At 44.1% G+C, this 25,809-nt stretch overlaps 1 protein-coding gene and 1 non-coding gene across 2 annotated transcripts in view; one reads left to right on the top strand and one right to left on the bottom strand.

Annotated features, from left to right (window-relative positions):
* The window catches only part of LOC126416586 (uncharacterized), a 347,834-nt gene that overhangs the window by 191,772 nt on the left and 130,253 nt on the right, over positions 1 to 25,809 (top strand). Inside the window, exon 8 of the mRNA XM_050084338.1 lies at positions 5,418 to 5,608. Coding sequence (XP_049940295.1) covers positions 5,418 to 5,608 — 191 coding nt within the window. The remainder of the gene's footprint in view (positions 1 to 5,417; positions 5,609 to 25,809) is intronic.
* Trnas-cga (transfer RNA serine (anticodon CGA)) lies at positions 25,597 to 25,671 on the bottom strand. Its single transcript has one exon. It is a non-coding gene; the product is annotated as a tRNA-Ser (tRNA).

The raw sequence follows: 25,809 nt of genomic DNA, 5'->3' as shown, positions 1-25,809 counted from the left end.
CTGTCTGTCCAATTCTGTCACATTAAACACGTAAGTTTGTAAATGGCTGTAAAAATGAATTATGTTATTTTCATTATTCTATAATTGTAACAGTAAAAGTTATAGTGACCCACTGTAGCGGTGGTTGTACCGCTAATTCCTGGTATACAACACTTGACAGAGTCATCTGACTGTCTTTCTCTGTATAAACGACTGAAAGATTTGTTACGTTTCTTTTGTTATGGAATAGAATGTTCTGTCCTGAACATACTGTAATGTAAAAAATCAATTACATTTACACTGATGGACACGCGAAAGGCAACACCCAGAAGGAATAATCACTCATGTTGTGGTGTTGCAGTTCTTGTTATGACCGCACCTGCTATGTAAACAGGACGAGAAATTTCGTCTTATGCAAGAAACTGAAAAAGCGTCTTGCATAAGGCGGAATTCCTCGTCCTACCCGGAAGGAAGCACGCAAATCAGGATCAGGCGGCACCTGCGGCACGCATTTGCGGCGACGAGAGACGCAGGCGGCGGCCGTTACTCTGCAGCGCGTGCCACATCACGGCTACGCTCTGTACACAGGGCGCTGGGAAAGGTTTGCAGTACGACGCAACAATAAGTCGCAGGAGGCCGATTGTTGCTGTGTTCTGAGAACACTTGATACTTGCATTGCAGCCGCTGTGCCAAGTCGGTGGGCGCAGTCGTTCACTAGCAGAGTTAGTCTGAAGTGTTGGCTACGTCATCGTCGTCACGAAGCGAGACTGGGGCAGTTTTGTGACAGAACTTCGCGCCTAGTTTAATCATAGACCAGTGCCTTGAAGAAATGACTTTTATACTCTGGGATGTGTGTCCAGAGAATTCCAAAGAGGAAATTTCACTCTGTACGACACTGAGAGGACGGGAAGGCCACGACCATCACTTATGGAGGAAAACATCGATGCTGGGAGGAAAATGCTAGACGAAGACAGGCGAGTGGGCTATAAGCAGATAGAGGATACCTCATGGCTAAATGCTTCAGCGGTTCCTTCGTTCAAATGTGTGTGAAATCTTATGGGACTTAACTGCTAAGGTCATCCATCAGTCCCTAAGCTTACACACTACTTAACCTAAATTATCCTAAGGACAAACACACACACAACCATGCCCGAGGGAGGAATCGAACCTCCCCCGGGGACCAGCCGCACAGTCCACGATTGCAGCGCCTTAGACTGCTCGGCTAATCCTGCGCGGCGCGGTTCGTTCGATTCGGCATGATCACTTGCAAGTAAAAAAACTTTCTTGTCTCTGGGTGCAGCATAGACTGACGGAAGAGCAAATGGCGCGATGTTGGACTCGGTGCTGGGAGACGTTAAAGAAGTTTCTTAAGGGATAACCACAGTATGTGAATAACATCGTGACAGGTGACGAGACTTGGCTGTACTATTATGATGTGCCAACTAAAACTCAAACAAAGTGTGGGTCTTTGAAGATGACTACACGCACCCGTAGCTGTCAGAAAACCTCGATCAGTAAAAAAGAAAATGATAGGTGTTTTTGCAAATCGAGTGGAATTGTGGAGCGTGTTGTTCTGCACACACAACATGGCTCTGAGCACAATGGGACTTAACATCTGAGGTCATCAGTCCCATAGAACTTAGAACTACTTAAACCTAACTAACCTAAGGACATCACACACATCCATGCCCGAGGCAGGATTCGAACCTGCGACCGTAGTGGTCGCGCTGTTCCAGACTGTAGCGCCTAGAACCGCTCTGCCACACCGGCCGGCTCTGCACACACGGAAGACAATCACAGCTAAGTGGTGCACTGAGCAGTGTCTGCCCAGAGTCATCCAATCTGTGAAGAACTTGCGACCCAGTTCAACAATGGATACTCGGTTCCTCCATCATGACAACGCACCAGCTCACCGCGCCGAAGTATCCACCGAATATGCGTGGGGTACAGGACTGAGACTTCTCGAACAGCCTCCTTACAGTCCAGACCCTGCTTTTTGTGACTTTGCACTGTTCCCACATGTTAAAATGAAGCTGAAAGGAGTGCTATCTTCGAGTGTTGAGGACCTCCTGAGGGCTTGGGACAACGAGTGTACCTTACTCCCTATATAAACCTGTGAGAACTGGTTTAGGAAGGTTGGAGAGGTGTATTCAGTGTGGCGGAAATTACTTCGAAGAAATTAAATCAATAAAGTTGTATTGCGTAACTTTCCTAGTACCCTTTGTATAAAGGAGGAACAGACGGCCGTGTGGACGTAGAGAAATTGTTCATTCATGCGGTGGTTGTGCGTAAGGAGCTACAGCAGACCTCATAGAAGACAGCGAGTGTCTTCTTAGCACGTTTCCGAGTTCGACCGACGTAGAATAGTTGCCTATAGAGATTGAGGACTATCCTCAAGAGAAATCGGTGATCGTGTCGGACGGAACTGAGCAACTGTGGTGCGGATCAGCAGTCGCTGGGTTCAGGAGGGAGTGGTGGAGCGACGGGACTGACTTCACCCGCCTCGCTGCGCCACTGCACGCGGCCGCAGGCGTAGGATCGGTCTGCCACGCCACCAACCGCACCAGAAGAAATTCAGTCTCCCGCGCAACAAGCAGCGCCCGCGCGTGCGATCCGGCGTCGTTTGCAGCAGCGTGGGCTGTCCGCAAGGCGTCCACTGGTGCGTCTACCACCGAGTCAACGCCACAGGCGTTTGTGCCGCAATGACGGACATGGGCAATCGAACAGAACGACACTGCTTCTACCGACGAATTCCGATTCTGCCTGCACCGCCGCGACAGTCGGATTAGAGTCTGGAGACACCGTGGTGAGAGAACGTTGCCTCGTGCGTCGCCATACTGGTCCTGTCCCCGGTATTTTATGGTTTGCGGTCGAGCTCGATTCCACTCCTGCAACGCACTGCCGCCACATTAAGCAGCCAGCGTTACACCTGTGAAGTGTTGGTACCTGTCAGCCTCCCGTACCTTCAGAGCTTGCAGAACGATAATGTGCGACCACACGTGACACGCAATGTCTGAGACTTCCTCGTCACCCGTCGGAATGCGCTGCTGCCTTGACCTCCCCAGTCCCCCGATCTTTCGCCTGTCGAAAACGTCTGACCGGTGAGTGCGGAACGACTGTGCCCGGGATACACCACCCGCTGTTGCTCCACACCAGCTAATTCTCTGGCCGTGGCCATAGCCCAAGGCTACATGGCCCATTAGGTTCGACACAGCTGTCATTTCCAGGCTTCCCAGTTCTCGACAACACGGAGCTTTGTGTTTCAAACAGTGCTGCTGTCCAGCGTTTTTAAGTTTTATTTTCACACTCGCGCGGCGGAGATAACCTCAGACAATTTCACATGCTTTTATAACATTTTTCTTAATATTTCGTTTAATTTAGCTTGAACAAGTCATGTCCTCGTAATGATCCTGCAGTAATCACAGAAAAGTGACATTACTTTCTCCTTTTTAAAATGACAAAATTGTTGTAACGCCTGCAAGCAACAAAATATATGTAACGGGAAATACAAACAATATAGTGCTAATGGTGGTGGTCTTAACTGTGTCTAGTGACAAGGTTCACAATGACAGTATAACATAAAAAAAGAATATAAAGTAGTTTAATCTTCTACTTGCGTTTAATGCATTATCTTTTTTTGGCATTGTTTTGTGTTATTGCACAGTACTTCTTCATAATTATTAATAATAGACTATTACTGTTATTGTGATAATGTGACTTGAGTGTTCTTTATATATTTTCGTAATAGTTTTCCCTATATTTTACTTAGTTGATGTGAAGTCGACTGGTCACACAAAAAACCTGCATATAGTAAGCATTTACTATATGTTGTGGCGTAACAAGCTAGCTACGCCACACTGAGAAGGGAGCCGAAAGGCACGCGTACACACACGCCGACTGGCGTCAAGTCTGGAACAGGATAAGTAGTGAATTCTAATAAGAAAAGTATGCAGCTCCTCGAATACTTATCTTTATTCCATCCTTGTGGTACATCGCTCTTGATAATACAAATAAGACTATCTTCAGATACGGTTAATGGCGCCTTGCTAGGTCGTAGCCATGGACTTAGCTGAAGGCTATTCTAACTGTCTCTCGGCAAATGAGAGAAAGGCTTCGTCAGTGTAGTCGCTAGCAAAGTCGTCGTACAACTGGGGCGAGTGCTATTCCGTATCGCGAGACCTGCCTTGTGGTGGCGCTCGGTCTGCGATCACACAGTGGCGACACGCGGGTCCGACATGTACTAAATGGACCGCGGACGATTTAAGCTACCACCTAGCAAGTGTGGTGTCTGGCGGTGACACCACACTATAATAATTCAATATTCAGGTAATTAATTTAATATGAAGCAATCATGAATATTACATTTCCATAATTTCTCCGGCACATTCGCACTGTTTGGAAAAACGTCAGGTTCTGACTTTTTATGCTGCACCATTCACAACGTTTATTCCCCACTGTGCTTGCCTGAACATCTTTTAGTAGTTATTATGCTGCAAATGGTTTACATTATACCAAACAGGTATGCATTTTGTGATACCTGTAGGAAAAAGAATTATTTGTAACAGCAGTTAACATTCAGATTATTGAATATTATCATAGCACTTCCCCATCTTGAGAAAACTTCAACAAATAAAACAACCAAGTTTGTTGTTTGTGTGTATTTGCTAACTTTACTACAACCTGCAGAAAGCATCAGATAGGCAGAGTTGTAAGAGTCAAAGGAACTAAGAAAAAATTTGCCTAGACGAGTATTAACTCAAGTGAATTGGGATTGTACATTGTTTTAACCTGCCAGCAGTCATCAAAAAGTAAATTTTAATACAATTTTAGTTGCATTCTTGCTGTAGTTAATTTTCAGCTTGCAATGTCACTTCACTTCTGTCATATCAGTTTGGTAAAATAAGCTACTTCCCGAAAAATCCTGTCTTACGAAACCTTCTAAGATTAAACTAAGATCCTCATGTTTATAGTCTCATACACATTCAGTACTATAGACATTCTCTGCACATCATCCTTTTTGTCCTTTCCTATGTAGCGGTAATACTGTATAGCTATAGATGATGTCAGCAAATCAGCGCTTATCAAGGTAGTAGTGTCTGTCTGTTCGTGTTCAAAATTCATTTTAATACCTCATACTGTTTTAAAACTGCAAATTTAATGCTGTCATTTATTCATGTATACTTTATATGTCTTTTCTCTGAGCTCATTTTGTCACCATTACACTTGAGTTTTAAATTTAAATACTACATTAATTTTGAATTTCCAGTCGTTTCAGTTTTATGGTATTTCAGCTCATTTTTACTGTCCAAGTAACTTACATCTTACAGCTCGTTACATATTATAAACTGCCCGTCTTATGTTTCTGCTCTGTGATGAAAAATTGTAAAACATATCGAAGTTATTTAGCAAATTAGTAAACAAGGGCTGTATAATTACAGGTTACCCATATTTAGAAATTACGTCTGATAAAGCTACTGGCCACTTAAGTGCTCCTGTCCCGTCATTATCTATGGGTGAAGATTGTTTCTCTCTGACATACAGTGCACCACAAAATGGTTCCTTGATGGTGAAGCTGACCGACAAAGATAATGAAAATTTACTAGAGCTTACTCCAGAGTTTACTTTTGAGGTATGTCAGTTAATCATTTTTTAGCATATGGCAACTTGTTTTGCATGTACTCAATTTATTTTGTTTAAGTGAATAATGATAAATTAATCTTTCGCTTTAAATTGGAGATCCATCTTTTAGACTACGAGATTTGCTCTACGAGTAATAGTATCTTTTCTAGATATTCCTGTTGTTGTTGTCCTCAGTCCAAAGACTGGTTTGATGCAGCTCTCCATGCTACTCTGTCCTGGGCAAACCTCTTCATCTCCGAGTAACTACTATAACCTACATCCATCTGAATCTGCTTAGTCTCCCTCTACGATTTTTACCCTCCACGCTTCCCTCTGGTTCTAAATTGGTGATCCCTTAATGCCTCAGAACGTGTCCCACCAACCGATGCCTTCTTCCAGTCAAATTGTGCTACAAATTCCTCTTCTCGCCAGTTCTGTTCAGTATCTCCTCGTTAGTTACGTGATCTACCCACCTAATCTTCAACATCCTTCCGTAGCACCCTATTTCAAAATCTTTTATTCTCTTCTTGTCTAAACTGTTTATAATCCACGTTTCACATAGTTGCCTATAGAGATTGACGACTATCCTCCAGAGAAATCGGTGATCGTGTCGGACGGAACTGCGCAACTGTGATGCGGATCAGCAGTCGCTGGCTTCAGGAGGGAGTGGTGGAGCGACAGGACTGACTTCACCCGGCTCGCTGCGCCACTGCACGCGGTCGTCCTACACAGTATACAAATACTTTGAGGAAATCTTCTGATTTAATCCGACTGCACTCCATTACCCTCGTTATACTTTTGTTGAGTTTTATCCAATATCCTCCTTTCAACACACTTTCCATTCAGTTCAACTGTTCTTCGAAGTCCTTTGCTGTCTCTGACAGAATTACAATGTCATCGGCAATCCTCAAGGTTTTTATTTCTTCTCCCTGGATTTTAATTCCTACTCCAAATTTTTGATTGGTTTCCTTTATTGCTTGTTCAGTGTAAAGGTGAATGCATTCGGGATAGGCTACAACCCTGTCTCACTCCCTTCTCAACCGTTGCTTCCCTTTCGTGCCTCTCGATTCTCTTAACTGCCTTCGGGTCTCAGTACAAATTGTAAATAGACCATCGCTTCGGTCTTTCATTGCTGTGTCGAATTCTTCATGCAGTCTCCCATCTCATTTTCATCTACGTCCTCTTCCGTTTCCATAATGTGGCCATCAAGTACATCTACCTTATATATATCCACTATATACTCCTTCCACCTTTCAGCTTTCCCTTCTTTGCTTAGGATTGGTTTACCATCTGAGCTCTAGATATTCATGCAGGTGGTTCTCTTTTCTCCGAACGTCTCTTTAATTTTCCTGTACGCAGTGTCTATCTTACCCCTAGTGAAACATGATTCTACATCCTTACATTTGTCCTCTAGCCATTCCTACTTAGCAGTTTAGCACTTCCTGTCGATCTCATTTTTGAGAGGTTTGTATTCCATTTCGCGGCTTCATTTGCTGCATTTTTATATTTCATCCTTTCATCGATTAAATTCAGTATCTGTTGGGTTACCCATGGATTTCTAGTAGCCCTCTTCTTTTTATCTACTTGATCCTCTGCTGCCTTCACTATTTCATCTCTCAAAGCTACCGATTCATCTCCCCCTGTATTCTTTTCCCCTGTTCTTGTTAGTCGTTCCCTAATGCACCCTCTACAACCTCTGGTTCTTTCAGTTTATCCAGGTCCCATCTCCTTAAATTCCTACCTTTCTGGAGTTTCTTCAGTTTTAATCTACAGATCATAACCAACAAATTGTGGTCAGAGTCCACATCTGTCCCTGAAATGTCTTACAATTTAAAACCTGTTTTCTAGATCTCTGTCTTACCATTATATAATCAATCTGAAACCTTCCAGTGTCTCCAGGGCTCCTCCATGTGCATAACTTTCTATCATTATTCTTAAACCAAGTGTTATCGATGATCAGGTTGTGCTGTGTGCAGAATTCTACCAGGCAGCTTTCTCTTTCTTTCCTTATAAAAAAAAAAATGGTTCACATGGCTCTGAGCACTATGGGACTCAACTGCTGTGGTCATCAGTCCCCTAGAACTTAGAACTACTTAAACCTAACTAACCTAAGGACATCACACACCCATGCCCGAGGCAGGATTCGAACCTGCGACCGTAGCAGCAGCGCGGCTCCGGACTGGAGTGCCTAGAACCGCACGGCCACCGCGGCCGGCTTTTCTTATCCCCAGTCCATATTCACCTACTACTTCTTCTTCTCTCTCTTTTTCTGTTATCGAATTCCGGCCCCCATGAATATTAAATTTTCATCTCCCTTAACTACCTGAATAATTTATCTCATCATACATTTATTCAAACTCTTACAGGCTTTCACAATAACTACGCACCCTAAGACCCAGGTTTGCAATATTAAAAGTTTTCGCTGGTTTCGTTGTCTATGGGCTGGGATTCGTAGTTGCCGCAATACAAGCCAAATACGTCTGAGTCTGCAGTACACAATATGAAGAGACACATGAATCGAATGGTCGAATGTTCCTATCACTCGGCAATTGCGAATTAATCTAGAAATTTATAAATGAAAGAGTGCAATTAAATAAAATCTCCAGGTAATATCTTAACGACTTTGAATGATGAGTACGATAGTAGAAGTACTTTTGAGAATGTGGTATATTTCTGCAAAACACTTATTGGTGTCGATGGTGCAGCAATTAAATAAAATATAAGTTGAATAACACGGAAACAATAGGTTCCTACTGCACGTAATTAGTTACGAACAACAACATAGCCCGCGAGCTGTTCACTTGTAAACGTCCAGCACCTCTCGCGTCCTGTCCTGTGCCGTCCTGCCCAGAACTACTCTGCCAGAATCCCCCCGTGTCCTCTCCGGAAACGATGCTCCTCCCTAACCTCCATACGTCTCTCTTAGTAACGAGCGCTTGATTGGCTAGAGCGCTCCTGCCATGTCTTACAGCTAATGCACACTCACATATATAAAACACATACGAAATACTGGATTTACATTTAAATACTTGAAATTAAATAAATATTCCTACGGCTGGTCCATAAACACGCTCTAACACACATTGTTAAATACATAATCAATTAAATGAACACATATCAAAAGAAATGAACCAAAAGGTAGGCCAGGAACCTAATGTCTCTGTTGTTTCGAAAACACAGTGAATATTTAACCAATTACTTCATGAATAGTATATATCGGATATATACGAAGACATAGGTGAATAAATATATTTATAAGCATGCTGCTACCGTTTTTTCGTGTAACTGTGGAGTACTTATGGCCTGACGCAATCGATAGTAATCGGCCACTTTGACCTCCAATAACTCACGTATTATTCAAGTTACATGCTTGTAATTTATACCAATTTAGGTTTACACTAACAGCTTTCTAAAGATACGTCGATCGACAAAATCTGAAGAACCGTTTAGATTTTTGCAATTCGTTGCTGGGTGTTACTTGTATAATTTACCGTTACATACTAAACTGTAAACGAATAAAGATATTGAAAATCTGATTACACATCAGAATCGTCATGGAAATAACAGTAATGTACATGTTTCTTTTTGAGGTATCATGACAAGGTTCATGGTTCAGCAGGTGCAGATATTTACACCTTTCATATTCTTGGGTACACAAACTTCTTCCATCGATTTCATTGTTATCATCAATGCAATGTACTGATGTTCTTTTAAACATTCTGACCAGTTAGAATTATCCCATTTCTCAAATCTCGATTATACGATTATGTTCTTCGTAAAAATTTTGTAATGTAAGACTTTTATTCTTCTACTACACTATAATAATGTACCTTAACCATTATCCAAATACACTTACAGATCCCAAGAAATAATCCACACTTTACATAGAATACATAGAACATACAGTTGTACATCATATGTATCATCACCAACACATTAATAAATTACTGAATACTTAACAGAGAGATAGTGCGCATTTTTTGTCATTAGCTACATAAAATCATGTTCAGAATAATTCATATTAATCATAGTAGTCAATTTACATATCCTATATTAACTGAAATTATTTGATAAAATTCATTTTCCTCTTTTGAATATTAACTGCTTTGAGAGTAAAGCTGATTTTATATAAGTTATCTGTAATGAAACTCTTTTCAGTCAAGAATTCCTACAGAATTAAGATCACACTTACGAAACCCTACTGAATAATGAAATATATTATGCTCTCCACTGAGTAGTGAACATGAAAACGATGGTCACCTTTAACCCCTCTGATAATAAACGTCCCATCGATTAAGGACCATGTCAGTTGCCGAATGAAGTGGTATCACACTTCAGGTATTCTGAAGAATATAGTACCTGTTTTAAGGTAGATTCAAAAAACGTGAGACATGTCTATGCAAAACAGTGAGACCTGGATAGAATGTTTTGAGTACAACATAAAACCTGCAAGTGCAGAAGAAGATATGAATGAAAATTCAACATATTTCCTAATGAAAAATATATGCAGTTTGAATTAGATCGACATCTAAGTGGTTTCTTACCTCTCTGAATTCAGCAAAGAACTTCCTTGCTACACCTACCATCCATTTGCCATGCTAAACATAACACACAACTCCATTTTCATTACTTTGTAATTCCCTCTTCTATTACTCTTTGAAATCTTATCCTTTTTGTTGCTGTCTTGTTGTTTTATAATTACCAGCATGCCTCTGTCGTCCGCTCACTGAGCGTAGCTCTATACTTGAATAGCATGAATCGAAACTGGTAAAATACAATAACTACCAGCGTTTACTTTTCATACTCACCCTAATAAACTCCTAAAAACTCTACGCAATATGCCAAAACCAATGTGTGTCACACTACTCTATTTATTTATTTCACTGCTCATTGAATCATTGTTTTCCGCTGCCTGCAGTGGGAAACTCATCAACTAGTGCTATGAGGTCATACTTGATACACCAGCCCTGCATCAATAATATCCACATTAAACCAGCGAAAAACATAATTTTATTTTAAGTCAGAGAATACCTTAAAAATCACAACAATTGAAAAATTACAGCATATGCTGCAAATAGTCACTGTGAGCAACAAGGCTCTTGAAACTACATTGGAACTTATTTTGCAATGGACCTGTAACTGGATTCCTTGTTTAACCGATTCATGTAACACAATTTAAAAACGCATTTATTTCAGGTTATCTTTCAGGTCTTTGAATTATTAATCTGTACTCCTAGTTACCTTGACACTTCCTTGATACTGGATATTCCAAAAAGTAAGCATTAGCGTGAGGTATATTTACGATTTTGTAATCTGTGTTGCAAATTATTTTGAATTTGCTAATCTCATGATTAATATCACTTAATTTTTCATGAGTCCTCATGAGGATCAAATTACCTATTTTGAACTCTGGAAATTTCCTATTCTCATCATGCTGCCAAATCATATCTTACCTTGATGAAGGTTCCTCGGGTCTCCAGCCGGGTGGTAGCGTTGATATCTCGCGACGTTTCGGGAAGTGTCATACTACCCATCTTCTGGCGAAGTCTTCGCCAGAAGATGCGTAGTATGACACTTCCCGAAACGTCGCGAGATATCAACGCTACCACCCGGCTGGAGACCCGAGAAACCTTCATCAATAGTTTACGCCGGGAAAGTTTTGCTATCTTTATCTGAAGTAGTTGTTCCTTCTCATCCACAGTAATTTCCTTACAAGGAGAAAATCTATTAAATCTTCCACTAGACATTTGATTTCTCCATCTTTAATATTTAATATTTCTTCAGGTGTAAAACCTGTACTTTGTTGCTTTAACGAGTTCACTATTTGTTTAAATGCTGTCACATACTTGAACCAAAATCTGTTAATTTGGGGGCAGGAAGTCCTACATAATGGCCCAATCTTTCTCATATATCTCTGGCGGATTACTTGATTGGTGCAAGTAGATATATGCACAAACTGTTTTTAGTTATCTGCTTCACAATCTTTCCATAGCATTGAGCAGAACTGAGTGCCATGATCAGATAGCACTCTGTTTGGTTTACCTATGGTCACAAAATGGTCCAGGACAATTTTGTTATACATTGCTTTCCTAAATGCGAATAGCTTTATAAATTTAGAAAAATGCTCTACAATTATTGAAATGTATCCAGAGTTAGCTGAGATCCCAAGTAATGTCCTCGAAACGTCTAAAATGACTATATCTATTGTAAGTAGGCTGTTTAGGTTTTCTTATTGGTAACGCCACGTAGCGCTCTGGCTGTGCTGTGTGCAGTCTGTGGCTAGTTTGCATTGTTGTCTGCCATTGTAGTGTTGGGCAGCGGCAGCTGGATGTGAACAGCGTGTAGCGTTGCGCAGTTGGAGGTGAGCCGCCAGCAGTGGTGGATGTGGGGAGAGAGATGGCGGAGTTTTGTAATTTGTCATGAACTGCTATATATATAATGACTATTAAGGTAAATACATTGTTTGTTCTCTATCAAAATCTTTCACTTGCTAACTATGCCTATCAGTAGTTAGTGCCTTCCGTAGTTTGAATCTTTTATTTAGCTGGCAGGAGTGGCGCTCGCTGTATTGCAGTAGTTCCAGTAACGAAGATTTTTGTGAGGTAAGTGATTTGTGAAAGGTATAGGTTAATGTTAGTCAGGGCCATTCTTTCGTAGGGATTTTTTTGAAAGTCAGATTGCGTTGCGCTAAAAATATCGTGTGTCAGTTTAAGCACAGTCTTGTATAATTGTTCAAAGGGGACGTTTCACTATTTCCTTTCGAATTTCAGCTGAATGACATAAGGTCCCTGAAAAATGGTTCATGTTCTATCACGTTCACGTAACATTCATAACCTACTACCCTTCCTGGTGTATTTGAAAATAACTGTCCTTTCACCATCAGCATTTTAAGTCACGCCTCTTTTTGTTCTGTTGAAATCCTGTCAGTTAAGTCTAATAGCCGCTTAAAATTCTGTTCTTTGTTGTTATTCTCGACCATAGCTCAAACATTATAGTTTTCAACATCATCTCCTAGCCCATAATTCACTCCTAAGTGATTTACCTGCAGTCGAATTGAGTGACATTGCGCTAATCTGTTGGCACGTTCAAAAGGAATCCACAGAGTTTTCCCTTCTACCCAAAACGTAATCATTTCCTGTTCACATTAAATTAAAAGTTGCTGTTTAATTAGCCAATTAACGCTCAAAAGTATTTCCATACTCAAGTCCTGCACCACTATGAATATACAGGGTGTTACAAAAAGGTACGGCCAAACTTTCAGGAAACATTCCTCACACACAAATAAAGAAAAGATGTTATGTGGACATGTATCCGGAAACGCTTAATTTCCATGTTAGAGCTTATATAAGTTTCGTCAGTATGTACTGTACTTCCTCGATTCACCGCCAGTTGGCCCAATTGAAGGAAGGTAATGTTGACTTCGGTGCTTGTGTTGACATGCGACTCATTGCTCTACAGTACTAGTATCAAGCACATCAGTACGTAGCATCAACAGGTTAGTGTTCATCACGAACGTGGTTTTGCAGTCAGTGCAATGTTTACAAATGCGGAGTTGGCAGATGCCCATTTGATGTATGGATTAGCACGGGGCAATAGCCGTGGCGCGGTACGTTTGCATCGAGACAGATTTCCAGAACGGAGGTGTCCCGACAGGAAGACGTTCGAAGCAATTGATCGGCGTCTTAGGGAGCACGGAACATTCCAGCCTATGACTCGCGACTGGGGAAGACCTAGAACGACGAGGACACTTGCAATGGTCGAGGCAATTCTTCGTGCAGATGACGATAACCCTAATGTCAGCGTTAGAGAAGTTGCAGCTGTACAAGATAACGTTGACCACGTCACTGTATGGAGAGTGCTACGGGAGAACCAGTTGTTTCCGTACCATGTACAGCGTGTGCAGGCACTATCAGCAGCTGATTGGCCTCCACGGGTACACTTCTGCGAATGGTTCATCCATCAATGTCCCCCCAGGGGCTCAGCATTCATTTGCTGAGTACGGGCTTGGCGACCCCGGGGTCCTGAGCTGGGGACTGGTCAGCGCCGCCAGTCTCCTGTCACCGTAACCCCCTGACATGCTTCAGCGACCACCGCATGGCGCGGCGATGGAATGTTGTGTGCTGCGGGGAATGGTAATCTTGGCTTGACCGCCTGGATTGCGAGGAAGGTAAACCTCTATAAAAACCCCTCAATCTTACGGTGTGCTGCGCGCCAATAAGATACATGGCTGTTGGGTTGGAACAGTCGCAAGTGGGCGACCTATGGGGCACCTGCCGCACCCCAGTTGTATAAGGCTTACTCAGGCACATGGGGCTCTGTCTGAGCGGACCTTTAGTTTCCTAGCTGCTCGTGGGACCACAATGGACCCTTCGACCTGTACATTTCCCCCTACCAGTGGATTGGGTGGACCACTGGTAGGAAAACACACCCCATCAAAAAAGCGACTTCGTGCTGCGAGTCCTCCAGCGCCTGGTGTTACTAGAGATTTATCAGACTGTCGTAACAGAGCACATGCTGATAACCAGAATGTGTTTTTGATTGTCAAACGGAAGGAAGGTAGTTTTGAGAGGGTTTCTCCCTTTTACATCCACAAGGGTCTTGAGGGAATTGCAGGAACACTGAAATCTGTGAAGCGACTGCGCAATGGGACTCTGTTAGTTGAAACTTCTAGTTCCCGTCAAGTCACTTCTCTTCGAAAAGCAACCTGTCTCGGAGAGTACGCTATCGAGACCGAGCTCCACTCCACTTTGAACTATAGTAGGGGTGTTGTGACATGTAGGGACTTGGTGGATATCCCCAAGGACGAGTTGAAATCTGTGTGGGCTGACGAAGGTATTGTCGACATGCAGCATATTATGAAACGAGTCGATGGGGACCAAGTCAAATCCGACTCGTTTATTCTCACATTCAATTGCCCGAGACTCCCAGAGCATGTTAAAGTGGGTTTCTTACGTTTGCCAGTACGGCCATATTTCCCCAACCCAATGCGCTGTTTTAAATGTCAGCGCATTGGGCATATTACGTTGGGATGCAATGAGATAGCCACTTGTGGTAAATGTGGTCAGCCTGCCCATGAAAGAGCCGGTTGTTCATCGCCTGTGAAGTGCGTGAATTGCTCTGGGAGTCACCCTGTCTGGAGCCGGGTCTGCCCCATCTATCTCGAGGAACGGAAGATACAGAAGATCAAAACATCTAAGCGCATCCCCTATGGTGAGGCCAAGAAGCTCTTTAAGGCCATGCAGCCTCCTGTGTTTACAACATCTTTTGCTTCCGCTCTGCAGAAGCCGGTACAGTTGGCCACTGTTGCTACACAAACGGAGGTTGCTAGTGTCAGCACTAATACCCGCATTTGCCAGTGCACTTGTGCTGCTGCGGTTGTTTTGCAACCTGCAGCTCTCCCCACAACGTCGGAAAAGGCCGTGGTTGCTGACATTGGGGTACTTCCTGCCCCTCCCCATATGGCGCCTTCTGCCCAGGCGAGTAAAGCTCCAACTGTTGACAAGGTTCTGCATTCTAAGCTCCCCAAGACGAAGACGCCGAAGGTGAATGTTTTGCCACCTGAGGAGACTAGTCAGGGTCAGTCCGATGACGATGCCATCATACTGTCTGACATCTCCTTCGGGTTCCCATCGGAGCTGATGGACATTGATGTCGACCGGGGGCTATATTCTCGCCCCAGGAATAAATCTCCAGCCAGTATGGGCTCTCCTCCAAAGCACAGAAGCAGGGTGAAAATTCAGCCATCCTGATCACTGGCTCCCATTTTACAGTGGAACCTGAATGGGTTCAGGAGGCACGTGGCTGAATTACAACTCCTTGTATGAGAGCGCCCCTTGTGCTTATGTCTCCAAGAGACACATTTTCAGGCCACTGATGCTCCTTCTTTATGGGGCTATACCGTGTATCAAAAAGATGATCTGATGGGGGAAAGGGCAAAGGGCGGTGTTGCGGTTTTTGTCTGTGCCATGCACCACTCATCTGAGCTCCTTCTAGTTACGGACTTGCAAGCAGTTGCAGCTGATCTTCTTGTGGGGCGAAGGCTCACACTCTGTTCCGTTTACTTACCGCCTCAGGATGCAATAGACTCTGAGGCTCTCACGGACCTTATTAGCCAACTCCTCCACCCATTTCTCCTTCTGGGGGACTACAGTGCTCATAATGTCTCATGGGGCTCTACGACTACTTGCCCCAGGGGTCGCGTTCTGGAAAGCCTCATGGTGTCCGAAGAACTGTGCATCCTCAACTCTGGTGCTCCCACTCATTTCTGTACTGCTTCTGGGTCGTCGTCAGCTATCGACCTTTCCTTTTGCTCTCCAGCACTCGTGGATTCTGCTCTGTGGGAGGTTGCCGTTGACCTTCATTCTAGTGACCATTTCCCCATTTAGATTCGCCTCCTGGATGAGGCTGTGGCACTACCAGTGCCGCCCAGGTGGCACCTCTGCAGAGCTGACTGGACACTTTTCAGCCATTTAGCTGTTTTGGAACACCGTGACAGCGTCCACGAATGGGTCGACCATGTTACAGCTGTGATCTCCCATGCTGCTGAATCGTCGATCCCACGGTCCTCAAGTCATCCCAAGAGACGTCCTGTCCGTTGTTGGACCACTGAGTGCCGCTCAGCCATCCGAGTCCGCCATGCAGCTCTGCGCCGCTTCAAGTGCCGTCCCTCGGCTGACAATCTTGCCTTTCGGGTGGCAAGGGCCAAGGCGCGGCGAGTGATCAAAGAGAGCAAACGACGGTCATAGCAATCGTCCTTGAACTCCATCTCCCGCTCCACTAGTTCTACGAAAGTATGGGAAGCCATCAGGAGGGTTTCCGCGAAACGCAGCCAACTACCTGTCACGGCATTGCTGCATCAGGGATGTCTCCTCACGGCGCCGAGAGACATTGCCCAGACACTGGTCATGCATTTTGCAGAATCAACTGCCACTATTAACTGTGATCCAGATTTCTGCCGCTACCGCACTGCCATCGAGAGGGATCACTTGGACTTCCGGTCTCCAAATTCTGAACCCTACAACTGCCCCTTCACAATGTGGGAACTGGATTCGGCGCTGTCTGTGGCTCATGATACTACGCCAGGTGATGATAAAATCCTGTACAGCATGCTGCAGCACTTGTTGCTGCCATCCAAGGAAGTTCTCCTGAATTGTTTTAATATGATATGGTCATCCGGCATGTTCCCTGACTCGTGGAGGGAGGCGATTTTGATTCCCCTCCTCAAACCGGGAAAGGACCGAATGCATCCCAGTAGTTATAGGAGTATTGCTTTGACGAGCTGTGTCGGGAAGACACTGGAACGCATGGTCAACCGTCGCCTGGTTCGGCTGCTCGAGACCAGGCAGCTCCTTAGCCACTCTCAGTGTGGGTTTCGGAGATGTCGTTCAACTATAGACAACTTGCCCTGCTTGAGGCGGCCATCCAGCAGGCCTTTCTACGTCACCAGCATTGTCTGGGTGTATTCTTTGACATTAGTAAGGCGTATGACACTACTTGGCGCCGCCTTATCCTCAATCAACCCCATCAGTGGGGCTTTCGTCGCCATCTCCCCATCTTCATTCGATCCTTTCTATCCCGCCGCCTCTTTCGATATTGGGTTGGTAATGTGCTATCTGTTTTGTATGTGCAGGAGAATGGTGTTCCTCAGGGAAGCGTTTTAAGTGTTACCCTCTTTGCCGTCGCCATTAACAGTATCGCGTCCACTATCCGGAGTCCTGCCCAATGCTCCTTGTTTGTGGACGATTTTGCTGTTTTCTGTTCTTCCTCCAGTCTTGTCACTGCTAGTCGGCAGCTGCAGCTTACGATAAAGCGATTAGAGGCATGGACTGCGAAGACGGGTTTTACCTTTTCTGCAGACAAATGTGTGTGTGTTCATTTTAATAGTTCTCGACGTGCTTTTACCTCCCCTGAATTGCGTCTGAGGGACACCATTCTTCCTTTTAGAGACACTGTGAGGTTCCTGGGCCTCACTTTTGATTCCAAGTTGTCATGGTTGCCGCACCTTAAAAACCTAAAGGTGCGGGCCCTGAAGGCACTGATTATTTTGAAGTGTCAGAGCCATCGGTCCTGGGGAGCAGATCGGGCGCGTCTGCTGCAGTTTTATAGGGCTTTCGTCCGGTCGCGTCTTGACTATGGATGCACCGTGTATGGGTCAGCGAGGCCTTCATATCTGAAGATTCTTGACGCGGTATACCATGAGGGTATCAGGCTGGCCACTGGTGCCTTCCGTACCAGTCCCATCCCCAGCCTGTGTGCTGAGGCAGGGGAACCACCGCTCGCCATCTTGTGGATACTCCTCATGGTGCGACGGGTGTGTCAATTCCTTGTCTGTCCTACCTCCCCTGCATACCCTACTGTTGCCCGACCGCCTATGGAACGTCTCTTTTCCAGTCGTCCCAGGGCAACGAGACCATATGGGATTCGTGCCAAGCATTTGCTTGAGTCCCTTAGTGTGGAGCATGTGGCCCCCCAGCGACAAGGTTTTACTCGCCTGCCTCCCTGGTTGCTCCAGAGGCCCAGCGTCCTTTTAGACTTGTCGGAGTACTGGAGGAGCTGCACTCCTGCGTTTGTTTTTACCTCCTTATTTTATGATATTTTACACCAGCATCCCGACCATGTACCAGTATTTACGGATGGCTCTAAACAGGGGGACTCTGTTGGTTGTGCTGTTGTTTTCCCTGATCGGGTCGTCAAGTTACGACTTCCTGCGGCGTTTGTCATCTTTGATGCCGAATTGTTTGCGATCTTGCGGGCATTGGAGCAGATGAGATGTGTTCCCAGTCTTAAGTTTCTCATCTGTTCTGACTCCCTGAGTGGCCTTCAGACCATGCAACACTTGTACCCAGCGGTTACGGTCGTCCAGAACATCCATGATGCCCTGCTCCACCTGCAACGGCAGGGGAAGGAGGTTTCTTTCTGCTGGGTGCCGGGGCACGTGGGTATTAGGGGAAACGAACTGGCGGTTGTGGCTGCCAAAGATGCATGTTCCCTCCATCACGTTGTTGAATGTGCCATCCCCCTCCATGCTGTTACCTCCCTTTTGCGTTTTCGTGTTATGCGTCAATGGGAATAGGAGTGGCTGGCAGTCGGTGAAAATAAGCTGCGTTTGGTCAAGGCCACCACGCGGCCATGGCGTACGTCCTACCAGTCATGCAGGCGGGATGAGGTTCTCCTCACTCGCCTCCGCATCGGGCACAGTCCCTTAACGCATGGTTTTTTACTCCGGTGGGAGGACCCCCCAATCTGCAGTGCTTGTTGTTGCTGTTGTTGTGGTCTTCAGTCCTGAGAATGGTTTGATGCAGCTCTCCATGCTACTCTATCCTGTGCAAGCTTCTTCATCTCCCAGTACCTACTGCAACCTACATCCTTCTGAATCTGCTTAGTGTATTCATCTCTTGGTCTCCCCCTACGATTTTTACCCTCCACGCTGCCCTCCAGTACTAAATTGGTGATCCCTTGATGCCTCAGAACATGTCCTACCAACCGATCCCTTCTTCTGGTCAAGTTGTGCCACAAACATCTCTTCTCCCCAGTCCTATTCAATACTTCCTCATTAGTTATGTGATCTACCCATCTAATCTTCAGCATTGCTTGTGACGTCCAAATTACTGTCCACCACATTTTACTTGACTATCCTTTATTCTCTGACCAGAGGGCGGTGGTTTCCTTGCCACCAGATTTGCCCTCTATTTTGCAAGACGACACAACGACTGTGGTTAAAGTCTTACGGTTTTGTGTCCTGTCCAATTTGTTGCCTCGGATTTTAGGGAGAGGATTTTAATGTGCTGCTGGGTGACTGGCTCACCCAGGTTTTAAGTAAGAGGTTTGCCAGTCACGATTACCTACTTGTTTCACTTCGATTTCTGTTCTCTTTTCCTTGTGTTTCCTTTCCTTTTTAGTGCGTTTCTTCTCCTCTTGTTTTGCCTCTGTATGTGAGGATTTGGAACTGCGTCAGGCCTGTGTCTTTTAGCCGTTCTCCTTGTTCGCTGTCCGTCTTCGTCCCTTCACCGCATGTGTTCCTGTTTCTATGCGTTTGGGCGCTGATGACCACGCTGTTTAGCGTCCGAAAACCTCAAACCACATACACACACTCCAACAATGTGTCAATCCTCATTTCAGTGCAAATGTTCTCTTTACAGATGAGGTTTCATTCCAACGTGATCAAATTGTAAATTTTCACACTTAACATATGTGGGCTGACGAGAATCCGCATGCAATTGTGCAATCACGTCATCAACACAGATTTTCTGTGAACGTTTGGGCAGGCATTGTTGGTGATGTCTTGATTGTGCCCCACGTTCTTCCACCTACACTCAATGGAGCACGTTATCATGATTTCATACGGGATACTCTACCTGTGCTGCTAGAACATGTGCCTTTACAAGTACGACACAACATGTGGTTTATGCACGATGGAACTCCTGCACATTTCAGTCGAAGTGTTCATACGCTTCTCAACAACAGATTCGGTGACCGATGGATTGGTAGAGGCGGACCAATTCCATGGCCTTCACGCTCTCCTGACCTCAACCCTCTTGACTTTCATTTATGGGGGCATTTGAAAGCTCTTGTCTACGCAACCCCGATAACAAATGTAGAGACTCTTCGTGCTCGTATTGTGGACGGCTGTGATACAATACGCCATTCTCCAGGGCTGCATCAGCGCATCAGAGATTCCATGCGACTGAGGGTGTATGCATGTATCATCGCTAACGGAGGACATTTTGAACATCTCCTGTAGCAAAGTGTGTGAAGTCACGCTGGTACGTTCCGTTGCTGTGTGTTTCCATTCCATGATTAATGTGATTTGAAGAGAAGTAATAAAATGAGCTCTAACATGGAAAGTAAGCATTTCTGGACACATGTCCACATAACATATTTTCTTTCTTTGTGTGTGAGGAATGTTTCCTGAAAGTTTGGCCGTACCTTTTTGTAACGCCCTGTATGTGTAAAGGATTGCCTTTGTATTTCAAAAGCAAACAATGTTTGATATTTAACCATTTTTCTCACTTTCCCAGTGGCTCATATTACTTTTTCTCCTTGCACATTCACTTATTCCAAGTCTGGCGGTTCGTTGATCATCTCAAAGGCTGCATTGGAAATAGCACTGATCCGCGCCTCTGTATCTCACGAAACATGCAGACCATGACTGTCAATCTCTACTGGTGTTTGGGTTTTTGTGTCGTCTGTTTTCCTCGCTCTTCTGTTGTCTGGGTTCCTCGTTCTTCCATAACAAATCCTTTATATGAGCCACGTCTTGCCAATAATTCTGACCTATTCTTACCGCCCATCGTTTATCTGGAGGATTTTTTCCTCCTCTTCTCGTATATATCCTTGACTACTTTCTACATGTTGCATATCTTCTTGATCCTCTTCACTCTCTTCATTTAGTATTACTTCTGAGTCACGCTGCATTTCAGTAATTTCATTTATGGTTTCTTTTAACAACTCTGTTGCTTTATTATTGGCTACACGCAGGTCACTAATGTTTCCATTACTTATTTCTTCCAGAGGAAATATAAACAAGTCATCGTTACTGGCTTCAGCTGCATCATTCGCCAGATGTAACTCTTATTTTCTTCACCTCGACATCGTGTTTTTCATCTTCGTTTATGAAGCCTGAATCATACTTGTATCCTCCCTCTTCATCCTGCGTTGACGTTGCATCTTTAAGGTTTCAAACTATTTCAGCCAAAACACTGTCGTTCTCATGTACTACCATTCCATCGGGTAAACATCTTATTATGTCACTACTATTTTCGGAATAGCTTGCATCATGGTGGACTTCTGCTTCCAGTGGATACACATCAAAATCCGAATGAGTTTCTATCATTTTAATTCTCGGATCATCTTCATTTTTCCCTTCGAAAATTACCTTCTTTTTGACAGTCTTCTCTAACTGTTGTTTGCGTTCGGAGAATACAATTATGTCATCAAAATCTATTTCACTTCTGGAAAACCTTCGTTCTTATCTATGATATACATTTCTCTTCCTCTAACTACATCTCATTCCATTTCATTCCATTTGATCATTTTCAGTTTCGTCTATCAGGCTAACGACCTTTTCGTATCTAATGCCATGTGTTTGTATCCCAATGTTACTTTTTTATTGTCTCTATTGTGAAACTTGATTCAGCTCGACCATGCTCAGCCTTTCTGCCCTTATCTACGCGCTTATAGTATTTTCTGTCGTCTTTTCTTGGGTCAGTTTCTAGTTTGCACGCCCGACAGCGCCGAAATGTACGTGGCTGTTTGTTTTTCTCGTCTCTGTGCCCTCTACAATTATTGAAGTTACCTCTATCACGGCTGGCAAACTTTCCTCTCACAAGATTTCTCATCATATTTATTTGGTCCCCATTTCGACCTCCTCTTTCAAGTACATTTTGGTTCCTGAAGCTTCCTCGCAGTAGGCAACAAGGTAGTCTGTTCGTCATTCTCTGACATTTTTGCGACGGCGAACTCTCGCAACAATCTGTTTGTTTTCACAAACCAAAACTCCTTCAAAACATTCTCTCTTAACTCTGAAAACGTCATATTTGTCGTGTCTAATTTCGAACCCCATCTTTTTGAGGTACTTGTTGTAACATCAACTGCTAAATTATTCATTTTTGTGTGTCTAATTTTCTTTGCTAGCACTCAAGTCTTTATGAAATCCGCCGGATGCGAACCTGCCTGTTTGATTTGAGCATTGCATTTCTCCTCTTTGCTCAACAGCTCTGATTTTCGCTCAACCGCAGTAGTACGAGTTGCTTTATTTTGCAGTTCTATCCGTATTGACTTTATTTCATTACGAATTTGTGTAGGCACATCAACTTCACTGCTTTGTACTTGCATGAAACCGGTTTGTACTTTCGTGACACTGTCTTTGGAGTGACACCAAATTAAATTTCGTTGCGTTCGTTATTTCGGTCTTTATTAGCTGACAGAGATCCTGTAATTTATTCCCTACCATCGGTTTCACACTTTCTTCTATCCTTTCAGATCTTTCATTGATACTTGTTACTTATTTCTCGACCTTTGTTAAGTCACCTTTTACTGAAGAAATTTGCCAGCCGGTGTGTCCAAGCGGTTAAAGGCGCTACAGTCTCGAACCACGTGGCCGCTACGGTCGCAGGTTCGAATCCTGCATCGGGCATGGATGTGTGTGATGTCCTTAGGTTAGTTAGGTTTAAGTAGTTCTAAATTCTATGGGACTGATGACCTTAGAAGTTAAGTCTCATAGTGCTCAGAGCCATTTGAACTATTTGAACTGAAGAAATTTAAGAAATGAGTTGACGATTTATCTGGGTATACATATGCAACGAGTCGCTTTTTTGGATTTTTCGTAAGATATATTCTACTGTTCACTAGTTTTCGAGCCACCGCAAGCTCTTCATGAGATGAAGGTGTTACAGGAACATTATATCGGGGACCAAGTGTAGTTAAACGCTGTGGTGATGGGACTAGCGAAAATGACGGTGAAATGTCGAGACGACATGTAATTCCACCTTTTACGCAATGACACAAAGTCAGCACAATAGGCTGTAGGGTGGTTGGAGTGAACCAAAGTAACACATCAGGCAATCACCATCGACAGTTGCACCGAACATTTTATTTGGTACATTTAAACAAGAGAACTTGACAAATAAAACCATCACATGTTTAAAACTAACACACATCTTAAAAATTAACATTCAGATCAAAATAAATTACTTCAATTCTAAACGTTCATAAAAACGCGGCACTTATGGCCTATTACACATTTATCGAAATGAGTTAAATTTTATACACTCTGAATTGTAATCAAGCCGAAGAACAGTTCACTAAAATTTACCTAATGTACTCTTTCTTTACGACAGTGATTGTCATTACCAAAATAATTTATAGTCCAGGCAACAGTCAGATACCATGGCATACAACAGGTTAGTTAAATGGTAGGCACCACATAATTTGGCATACAAAATTTCATGTGAGCAAACAAGCTCGTGAGCTTCAACAACTACGCTCAGAAAACGGACGGCCGCCCGTTCAGCTGTATCCAGTACAGAGGCTCTACATGGACCCCCAGGCGGGAGCAGTAACGGTCACGAATGGGCACCAGAAAATCCCACAACTAGTGGGATCTACGACAGACTGACATCTGCCTTAAATAACTAGAAACGCATCATCAGTAAAATCAATACATGAACTTAATTACAATATCGATCTACTGTCATTGAAGGAATTCTAGTACCACCATCAATAGAATCCGTTTCCACACAATTACAACTGGCCTCTCAATAACTGGTAAGAATTAAGGAAACTACTGATTTCAAAATTATACACGTGTCTCTCAGTCACGCTATTAGTTCAAACAGAAACGTAGCAGTAATGTTATTACAATTCAGAGATAAATATATCCATATGGCGACTGGCCATCTTAACTCCGTGGTGTGATATAAATACAATAACCAGGTGGTACTTAAACAAAGACCGGCAAACTGCTTTCAATGGCGGTTAAACTTTGATAGTACGGATCTACAACGGAATGTCTCAGCACTCCAGGCCCTCGTAAATGCCGGCCGCTGTGGCCGAGCGGTTCTAGGCCCTTCAGTCCGGAACCGCGCGACCGCTACAGTCGCAGGTTCGAATCCTGCCTCGGGCGTGGATGTGTGTGACGTCCTTAGGGGAGTTAGGTTTAAGTAGTTCTAGGGGACTGATGACCTCAGATGTTAAGTCCCATAGTGCTCAGAGCCATTTGAACCATTGTTGAACCCCAGATACACCTTAAAACACTACGTATTAAACCAATTGAAATCAACACATTGAAGGCCAGACTCAGTAGGAGTTGCGACGGCCGCCGAAGAAAATAGTCAACGGCACAGAACCCAGCTGTGGATTCCGACCACAACTTAGAGGACAAGCAAGGCCCTTGCTTGTTCGACGAAGCCAGCCGCCGCAGATCCCTATGCCAGGACAGATGAAGCAAGCGGAAAAAACACGAACGGCTTCCCAGTGACGTCTCTTTCCACGCAGCCGATATGTGCCACGACGGCGTCACCCGGTTAAACAGCCCCTGCTTTCTGGCTGACACCGGACCTTAGCTGTTCGCCACAGTTCCCAAAACGCCGTTACTGCTCGGCGTCCCATAGCAAAATCACTCCCTCACCCTCTGGTTTCCGTCTCTCTCCCAATCGGCCCGGTAGGTGGCGTCAGCGCGCGTTCTGCGCACACCGCCGAAAAGATGACGCATTCCGGTGGCGGGAATATCGCCGATCGAGTCACACGGCTCAGACGGAAATTTAGCTATCGGTAACGAAATTTTTATCAAGTGAAATGTAGTTAAGTTTTGGGTACTTGCAGTGCACTCCATCGTGGTATCCATAGCAAATTTGTTCCCGTAATGTGCATTATCATGTGTATACACAAATATACACAGTATTTAACTGCACTTGGAGTCACAATTGTTACTCACAGAATGTAAACAAGGGATGTAAATTCGGAGGATATGTATGCAACAGATATGGCACTTTGCAACATCGCGATCTTTTAGCCTGACACGCGTTGTATTACAACAAAAAAATTGTCAAGTACAGATAACATATTAAATAAAGAGATATAAATTCACAAGCTAAAATCACCACAAAAAATTCTTAACGGAGAAACTGAGTCAATGCAGAATCTTTTCTTCCAGAATTTCCAAGACATCCTGGCAGCCACACACCGAAAAAGACAATAATAAGACATGTTGATTCTCCAACATAAATTACATTCTCTCAGCCTTGTAACAACTCTCGCATTCTGTAAGTTTATTACATTATGTTTTACTGCCTAGACAGATAATAACTATGACATGCAGTAACTCATTCACTCTTGACTTACATAGTGAATAGTTCGCTCTATTTGTTTATCTTTTGCCTACCTTTTTAATCCATGTTACTTGCGTATTGGAAATATATGAACACTCCTGTACCTGAATGAAATATTCACACTGCAGCGGAGGGTGCGCTGATATGAAACTTTCTGGCGGATTAAAAGTGTGTACCGGGCCGAGACTCGAACTCGGGACCTCTGCCTTTCGCGGGCAAGCGCTCTACCAACTGAGCTACCCAAGCACGACTCACGCCGTGTCCTCACAGCTTCAATTCCGCCAGTACCTCGTCTCCAAACTTCGCAGAAGCTCTCCTGCATACCTTGGAGACCTAGCACTCCTGGAAGAAAGGATATTGTGGAGAGCTTCAGCGAAGTTCGGAA

The sequence above is a fragment of the Schistocerca serialis genome, chromosome 8 (assembly GCF_023864345.2).
Source record: "Schistocerca serialis cubense isolate TAMUIC-IGC-003099 chromosome 8, iqSchSeri2.2, whole genome shotgun sequence".
NCBI lineage: Eukaryota > Metazoa > Arthropoda > Insecta > Orthoptera > Acrididae > Schistocerca > Schistocerca serialis.
The sequence above is the reverse complement of the archived record's forward strand: the minus strand, read 5'-3'. Positions and strand labels throughout refer to the sequence as shown.